At 43.7% G+C, this 8,542-nt stretch overlaps 1 protein-coding gene across 3 annotated transcripts in view; it reads left to right on the forward strand.

Moving 5' to 3' along the window:
* NID2 (nidogen 2) overlaps positions 1 to 8,393 on the forward strand; it is a 93,253-nt gene extending 84,860 nt beyond the window's left edge. Inside the window, exons 11-18 of one of the 3 annotated variants that reach the window (XM_068545456.1) lie at positions 646 to 867; positions 1,497 to 1,666; positions 3,883 to 4,012; positions 4,419 to 4,590; positions 5,410 to 5,567; positions 6,742 to 6,865; positions 7,329 to 7,441; positions 7,723 to 8,393. In XM_068545456.1, coding sequence (XP_068401557.1) covers positions 646 to 867; positions 1,497 to 1,666; positions 3,883 to 4,012; positions 4,419 to 4,590; positions 5,410 to 5,567; positions 6,742 to 6,865; positions 7,329 to 7,441; positions 7,723 to 7,733 — 1,100 coding nt within the window. In that variant the 3' untranslated portion in view covers positions 7,734 to 8,393. Of the gene's footprint in view, positions 1 to 645; positions 868 to 1,496; positions 1,667 to 3,882; positions 4,013 to 4,418; positions 4,591 to 5,409; positions 5,568 to 6,741; positions 6,866 to 7,328; positions 7,486 to 7,722 lie in introns of those variants that run through there. The other 2 variants (XM_068545452.1, XM_068545445.1) reach the window with 2 other exon arrangements.
* The last annotated feature ends 149 nt before the right edge of the window (positions 8,394 to 8,542 follow it).

Below are 8,542 nucleotides of genomic sequence, written 5' to 3' on the forward strand. Positions count from 1 at the left end.
AAGGTTCAGCTTTGAGATAAGCCCAGAGCAGGGTGGCCAAAGGACTTCAAGGAGCTGGAGTGTCTCACAGTCAGTATCAAATTGTTTGCCACCAACTCTCCTATGCTCACACATACTAATTACAATAGGTTTTACTTTTACTCAATATAGTTTTCTAGTGGGTAGATACTTAGGGCCACGTAAGTAGGGCATTCGGTAATACTTTCTAAGACACACTGGCCAGTGTCAAGACAGCCCTCTCAGACGCAGGTCCTGGAGTTTGAAACAAGAAAGAATAAATATTGGCTTTAAGCATCATGTAGGCCCTGAGTCCCAAAGGACTGTTACACGCCCCTTCCCAGGCTGAGCGAGCCTTGCACCCCAGGTGTTACCTCCTCTTGTTCTTTCCTGATATGGCTGGGCCTTGATGACAGTCCTTCTGGCCTAGGGAGACAGGAGCATCAGGACGACCCCTTCTCCTGATTCCTGTGGAGAACTGCTTAGAGCACTTTGCTACTCAGGGCCAGCATCCAGGGGCTTGGCTGAGGCGTCGTTAATGGACACGAGGAGGAAGAAGGCCAGGAGGCCAGGAGTGGGGATCTTGAGCCACGTGCTACATTCCGTCCTTGGTTCACAATCAAAGGCCTTTTGTCCCCACCTGCTCAGAGCCCACCCAGAGGCCCCGGACCGTCTGTGAGCGCTGGAGGGAAAGCCTGCTGGAGCACTACGGTGGCACACCAAGGGACGACCAGTACGTGCCCCAGTGCGATGACCTGGGCTACTTCATGCCCCTGCAGTGCCACGGGAAGAGTGACTTCTGCTGGTGTGTGGACCAGGACGGCAGAGAGGTGCCGGGCACCCGCTCCCAGCCAGGCATCACCCCTGCATGTAAGCACCCAGGGGCGGCATCTGAGGTGTCCCTGAAGGAAAGCTGCCAGCTGTGGGTGAAGGTGGGGGGAATGAGGGGTGAACAGGTCCAACAGAAGAAGTCGCTGATAAGCCGTGTTGATTTATAACCTGGTCTGCCCCAGATCCCGATTCAGATTTAACATTTGGTTTTGTCATTAACAGTTTCTGTAATTAGAACATCTGGAACTAAATTCAATATGCAGTTCCCCTACTCTGAGCCCAGGGTGAAAGGGGACACGTGTCACCCTGGGGCCCCAGAGAGAAGCTGACACAACACTGGCTCTGGATTTTTTCCCTTAAAAAAAAAAGAAAAAGAAAACTTTCTCCTTTGTTCTGAGGGGAATGTTTTGTTGTCTTCCTCCCCAGTAATTGGCAGTGATTTACATAATTGATCTTTGGGGAAAAAACCCTAGAAATTAGACTTTAAGGAACATCTGGAGCACATCTGTCCAGGGTAAAAAACTTGTGATGTTTCTGGAGGCTCTGGTATGTGGGAAAGTAACTTCTCTTCCCCTCTCCCCACCCACCCCGTTCCCTTCCCTCTCTGCTCCCACCCACCCCGTTCCCTTCCCTCTCCGCTCCTGACACCCTCCTCTTCCCCATGGCAGGTATACCCACGCTTGCTCCGCCCACAGCCCAGCCCACGCCCCGGCCCGACGTGAGCCCTCCACCCGTGGGCACCTTCCTGCTCTATGCCCAGGGCCAGCAGATCGGCCACTTGCCCCTCAATGGTACCAGGCTTCAGAAGGACACAGCCAAGACCCTGCTGTCGCTGCATGTAAAGTGGATTTCTCCCCCCGGGGGCGGGTCTGCATCGGGTTTCCAGATCTGGGCAAGGCCGGAGGTGGAGGGGGATCCTGGAGGGTTTCTGGGCTGCCATCTTTGGGAGCCTGACACACAGAAGAGGAGGGGGCTCTCTGTGGCTGGGAGTCACGCCTGACTGACCAAGGCCGCTTTCTCCAGTTGGTTCATGGGGTTTCGGATACGTGGTAAGGGAATTTCAGAGTTGGCAGCGTATTGAGGCAGCATATGGGGATCCAAGGGAAAATGACAGAAGGTAAACCCAAGTCCCCAGCATTCTCTTTAAGCCATAGACATCTCTGCAGAGATCCTGGAAGCCAACTAGTGATGGCCTCATCGTTGCAGCCCTCTGCCCTCCCATTTGGTTCTGTTGACCAACCTCTTATCTTCTCTGACTCCGTCACAGATGAAACTTTGGGGAGCGTGCGATCATGGAAAGGAATGGACAGGGCTTTCCCCAGGGGATGCTGGCTGCTTCCGGAGCCAGCAGCCTCCCTATGGTCAAGGCACTCCACTTTGGAGAAGGGATTTCTTCTCTAAAATGGAGAAAAGAGAAGGGAGTTCACCAGAAAGGCACTGACACTTACAATGGAAAATCGCCTAATTCCATTTCTAAACTTCACGCTCCAGGTACTTGCTCATCTATGAGAAAGAATAATACAGCGTCCATGTTTACATTTACTTCTGTTAATGAACAACCTCTTATCTGGTCTAAAAAAGTTTAGAAGTAGCCAGTGTTCAGAAAACAATGTGGGTTTTATTTTTCCAAGATGTGAGTTGTGTACGCGTTTCCAAATACTCGCCGCTGTTTTGTAAAGTTTCTCTAAAAGAGAAAATTGTCATCACCTCAAGCTAACTATTTATTCTAGCCAAGTCAGGTGGCTTCACTGCATTTCTGAACTTGCCTCTGATGAGGGCAGGGTGGTTGATGGTAATGGTGGTGGAACTGAAAGAGAAATGGAATATGGGTTCTAAGCACATCTTGTGGAAACTTACTTAAACTGGGACTTTTTCCTCCAAGAAATCTTGAAATCATTACATGAGTTAATGGATCCCATGATTCCCTGGGTCAGTGGAGGCCCGTGCACCTGTGCCCGAGACAGATGACTTTAAATTTTAAAACTGTACTTGACCTTCAGATCCTCCCATATAAACTGCCCGCTCTTCCACAGGAGCCTGATCCTGCTTTGTAGTTTCTTGTACTGACTCCTCTCCCAGAGGCATAAGTTCAGGACAGCCCCAGGAGGCTGTTAGGCAAGCAGGGAGCTTGCATGACCTCAGGGACAGCTGGGTGGCCCCTGCATGTTGGCTCTGCACATCTGCCAGGCTTCTCAGAGCAGGACTCTGTGTTGGAAATTGAATGAAGCAACTTCTGTGCAGAGTTTTGGAAAGGAATATCACAGACTCGGCATTTAAAAAAAGACTGCATCATTTATTTAGCAATAAGGAAGGAGGGGAGAGCTCCCTAGCCAGAGGTCAGGTGACCACCATTCCCCAGTTCCTTAACCCATCAAGTTGTAAACTTTCTTTTTACACAAGAGTACAACTAAATGATTGCCTTGGAGGAAGAGGCAGAGATGGGGGTAAGGGTGACTGCACCTCAGATAGCAGAAAGATCTCACTCACAGGGGAGGGGAGGGTAGATTTTGTTATATATTGGCAAATTTTAGAAAGGCTTTTTGAAAAAGTACTGATAACATTTGAAAGAGTCAGTTTTTGTCCAGTGAAATATTAAAGACTTACTTCGCTGAGACTAGCGTTTGTCCTCTTATCAATGAAGGGGCTAATCTTTTCATGAAATCACTTCTGTTTTTACCACCAATAGTAATAGTGCTTATTGAGAGCTTACAGTATATTAATTACTGATTAGGATACTTTATAAGCACTTATGGTATTAATGTTTATAGCAGCCACGTGAAGTAGGTATTGTTATCTTCATTTGGCAAATGAGGAGACAAAGGCATATAAGAAGTTCAGTACCAAAGTCACACAGCTAGCAAGTGGCCAAGCCTGGCTCTGCCCCGGGAAGTTGGCCTCCATCACCCACACATCTAACCACTATGCTCGGTTGCCATAAAACCATGCGATGCAGGGTTGTTCGCTGCAGCCACGCATGAGTGAGGCAGCCGAGCATGAAGTCGGGGGAAATGCAAGGAATCCTAATTCTTCCAATTCTGTGTCTTGGTCACAAAGGGCTCCATAGTCGTGGGAATTGATTATGACTGCCGGGAGAGGATGGTGTACTGGACAGACGTTGCTGGACGGACAATTAGCCGCGCCCGTCTGGAATCGGGAGCAGAGCCCGAGACCATCATTAACTCAGGTCAGCAGCTTCACCCAGAAGACAACTCCCATTCCATTTCATTCTACCAAGTCCAAGTTATTTGCCTCTTTTATGCCAAAGTTTCCCCTCTACCTTCTCGATAGGACTCTGAATAGAAAGGGCTTGCAGTAAGAATTCAAGGCGCGGCTACAGTTGATGCCGCCTGGCCCCAGCCCTGGGGATGCCTAGTGCCATCAGGCTGGGAGGTCTTGTTAGGCTAGAGGGTACTAGAGGTGGTAGAAAAACTAACGCAGGATCTGTTCCTCTATTGACTCTGTTTGTTTTGACTTAGAAACTCTCAAGACTTTTTTCTCCCCCAACTATTCAAACGTAGTAAGCAGAGCTCTGCTTCAGGTTCACCTTTCATAGCTGCAGTCGCTCCAGCCCTGCCTTTGTTTTATTCCAGGTCTGATAAGCCCCGAAGGACTTGCCATCGACCACTTTCGTAGAACGATGTACTGGACAGACAGCGGCCTGGATAAGATAGAGAGGGCCAGGCTGGATGGCTCTGAGCGCAGGGCCCTCTTCCACACGGACCTGGTGAACCCCCGCGCCATCGCTGTGGATCCAATCCGAGGGTCAGCCGGGCTTCCCTAATTCTCCTGTTACCTGTAGATCCTCATTTGAAGCCCTTGGGCTCTAAGTACAGTTGTAGGGGAGGGTCAGAACATGGGCATGAAAGTTCAAAATATATTAAGTTAATAGTATTCACTGAGGATCTACTAGGTGTCAGGTACTGTTTAGGCAAAGACAAGGTCTGTCCTTTCATGGAGTTTATGTTCTACTAGGAAGAAATAAGACAGTAAACTAATGAATAACAAGGAAATTATTAAGCCTGTGATGTGATACATAGAGAATTCAGAGTATGTGCGAGAGACTGGGGGCTACTTTGGATCAGATGATCAGGCCAAGCCTGAGACAGCACTTCAACCGGAATGAAGTCAGTCTCCTCCAGCAACACATTAGGAAATCCCAGTGTTAAACCTGCAGTGGGGTTACCTGCATTAGTTGGTGAGTAAGCAAAACTCAGACACCAGGCATGTTATTTCTCTGACCTCATTTTCACAGTGGCAACAGTCAAAAGAACAATGTTTCCTGTCTATGATAATTGCTAAGGTCATCAACTGGGACATATAACTTGGTCCGTGTTTCAGTGGGACTCGGTAGAATCAGGGAGGATTTCTATACCTTGAGAAACTCTTGCCATATTTAATGGGGCTTCTACCAAATGAAATTCCAGAGAAACCTTCAAATCAGTAAAGATAACCTTCAGCTTTCACTTTCAGCGAAGTGTTTTTGACTCAGAAATGCTTAGTGAAAAGTCTCAAAGATCGTTCTGAAATGTGGGTTCTATACATTGGGGAAGGTTTATCTTTCTCCATTTAATTTATCCACAGCAACTTGTATTGGACAGATTGGAATCGAGAAGCTCCTAAAATTGAATCGTCGTCTTTAGATGGAGAAAATAGAAGAATTCTGGTGAATAAAGACATTGGACTACCCAATGGCTTAACCTTTGACCCCTTCTCCAAATTGCTCTGCTGGGCAGATGCAGGTACTACTACTCATGGAATGCAAATACAGAACACCACAATGTCCAGTAAGCGTGAGCACTCTAACAGATTTTACAGTAAAACCAAATCCCACCATTTGGGACTTCTGGCTTACGTTTATAACAGTACAGCAAATGATCTACTCCTTTTAAAGGACACTTTGTAATGACTCCTGTGATGAATTTCCTGAGGTCCTGGATGTATGTGTTTGAATTAGGCGGTAGGTTTGAGGGCTAGTGCTATGTCCAACCTACTTTTGTCCTGCTGGCTCTTCCTCCACATGAGCACTTGGCACACTTTTTAGGTTAAAAAATAAATATTACCCACTGTTGGAATCGACAGGCTTAGATAAATGAACAGGGGTCATTTTCCTTTTTTGCCAGTATTATAACATTTATAAATATCTGTTACTTTCACAGTCAGTATGCTATTGTGCTGAGGACATTCTGTGAAAAGTGATGTGGCAGGATGGCTTCCTTCAGTAATATATTTGGGTTGCCTATTCCCAGGTTCTCTTTCTGTTGTGTGATTTCATTATTAGCACAACTGAAAAGATGCTGTTTCATTATACTGCATTTATATTTTTAGTAAGTATTTGAAATTTAAATCAGGGTTCCATGAGAAACGTGAAACTTGGAAATTCTTGCCTCGTTTAGCTATTTAAAAATTTACATTGAAAAATGGCACTCTTTATTCCTAACTAGAAAATAATACAGTCTTTAAAAAAAAAAATTAAGTATTTTAGTTGAAAGGCAGCCTTGGCTATTATTATACATTGCTTACAAAGGGCAAGTATTAATATTTATCCAAATGTTATGTTTACAACAATTTAAGAGCTAACACAAACTTTTTTAACACTGATATAATTTCATCTCTAATGTCCTACTTTGGGAGAAACTTAGCCAGATTTCTGTAAATGCAATCCTTTCTTCCAAAAAAGGATTAAGAGTTTAAATTCCACTAAAAACTAGAATGCTCTTAAACAAACTGAAGCCTGGTAATAGAATAGGAAAATTTTACAGTTTTTAATTTGTATTATTGCAATGGGGATAGAATACTCTAGTTCTACCTTTGTTTCCTTTGAGAATGAACTTACCTGCCACTATTATTGGTAAAGGATTTTTTTTTTCCCCATCGCATGAAAGGATCTCTTTTCCCTCTTTGATGTTTTAAAAGGAACTAAAAAACTAGAGTGTACACTGCCTGATGGAACTGGACGGCGTGTTATTCAAAACAATCTCAACTACCCCTTCAGCATTGTGAGCTATGCAGATCACTTCTACCACACCGACTGGAGAAGGTGAGCCTGACACACTCTGGACAAGCCTGAAAAGGCAAACTTTTGGAAGACGCACCACTTGTACCAAATGTTAGTAAGCGACTTTAGTTATTAAGCCCTCCTGCTAAAGTTTTCATTTCATTCTCTCTTCATTAGCAGACATCATTCAAGTGTTAACTGCTTTTAAAAGCATACTTTCACATCACCCAGAAATTTAATGGTATTGCTCACATGTAGCTTAAAAATGGCAGAGCTATTTGGTAATAAACTATCCAAAAAGGAAGCACATTACTCTGAATCTGATCTTCAGAGAATAAAAGACGACCTTTAAATGGTACCATGAGGTATCTTATTTAGTTATGTGATTTAAATTGACTTTTAAAAATGTATTCTAGAAGTCTGGCAGAGATTTCTCTTCCTGATAAACTGGCTTTTTCTATCCAACCTTAAATCCTGTGAATTCACTCTTCCTTTCTGTTACCAGGGATGGTGTTATATCAGTAAATAGAGACAGTGGCCAGTTTACTGATGAGTATCTCCCAGAGCAGCGATCTCATCTCTACGGGATAACTGCAGTCTACCCCTACTGCCCAACAGGTAAACGGACATGCTCAGGTGGCTCCTTTGGATCAGCCAGGTAGAGAAAGATAGATCTGGTAACTGACCACACTTGGCCTGCTGCTGCCACCAGTGAGAGCCACTCTGACCTAGAAAAGCTAATGGCCAACACATAGGGGTGACCATTCTACTACCTTAAGTCTACCTAGCTTAACTATACACACAAAAAAGGTCAGTCTATTAGGATATTTCCCCTTTAAAAGACTTGCTGTGGCAAACTGGATATAAAAATACTCACATGCTGTCCCCTCCCTCCACAGGAAGAAAGTAAATATGGTATTATAAAGGACTTGGAGTTTACAATCGGAATCAGGACCCTAAAGAACATTTACTGCGAACAAAGGTGAAGAAAGTGAAAAAGCAATTGGCCATTAGAAGTTCTGGACATATAAGATGAACATTTTCAGTGCAAAAAGACTAAGTATATTTTGTGAAAAGTTTATACCTCAATCTTTACTACTGTATTTTTAAAAACAAAAGTTATTTCAAGTTTAAAAAGGTAACAATTTTAATTGTTGCTTATTAAAGCAACTTTTAATAAACATTTATGTCATATTTAAGAGGTCAAATTAATTGAACTAAGAACCAATTAGAGCAGGTTAAGACCCTAAATCTGACTATTGCTACAGATTCTTTCTGGCCAAGAAATTAAAGTACATGTGATCGGTATAAAAATATGATCCTAAAGATCATAAACCTTGACGTAGAGAAGGCTATGCAGAACTGATGGGAAAGAACCAACTTCTTATTCTAAGATTTTTTTTTTTTTTAACCTCTGCATAAGTGCATTTCTATATTTATATTAAAAGGTGCTACAATGTTTCAGTTTGTATTTTCTGATCCTAAGTCCCTCTATAGAATTACCCACAGAGATTACTACATTTATATATAAATACCAAAGATGTAACAGTTCTCAAATTTTCTAGATTACTCCAATAAAATATTTTAAGTTTTCCTATGACTTACTTAAGGATCTGTATTTTCTATACGTGTAATGAAGTCGGGGGGGTGGCATATACCTAAACCACCAGGGAGGAAGCAGATTAATTAATTATACAAATACATAAACACATGGTCAAA

This window comes from Eschrichtius robustus, chromosome 1, assembly GCF_028021215.1.
Source record: "Eschrichtius robustus isolate mEscRob2 chromosome 1, mEscRob2.pri, whole genome shotgun sequence".
NCBI lineage: Eukaryota > Metazoa > Chordata > Mammalia > Artiodactyla > Eschrichtiidae > Eschrichtius > Eschrichtius robustus.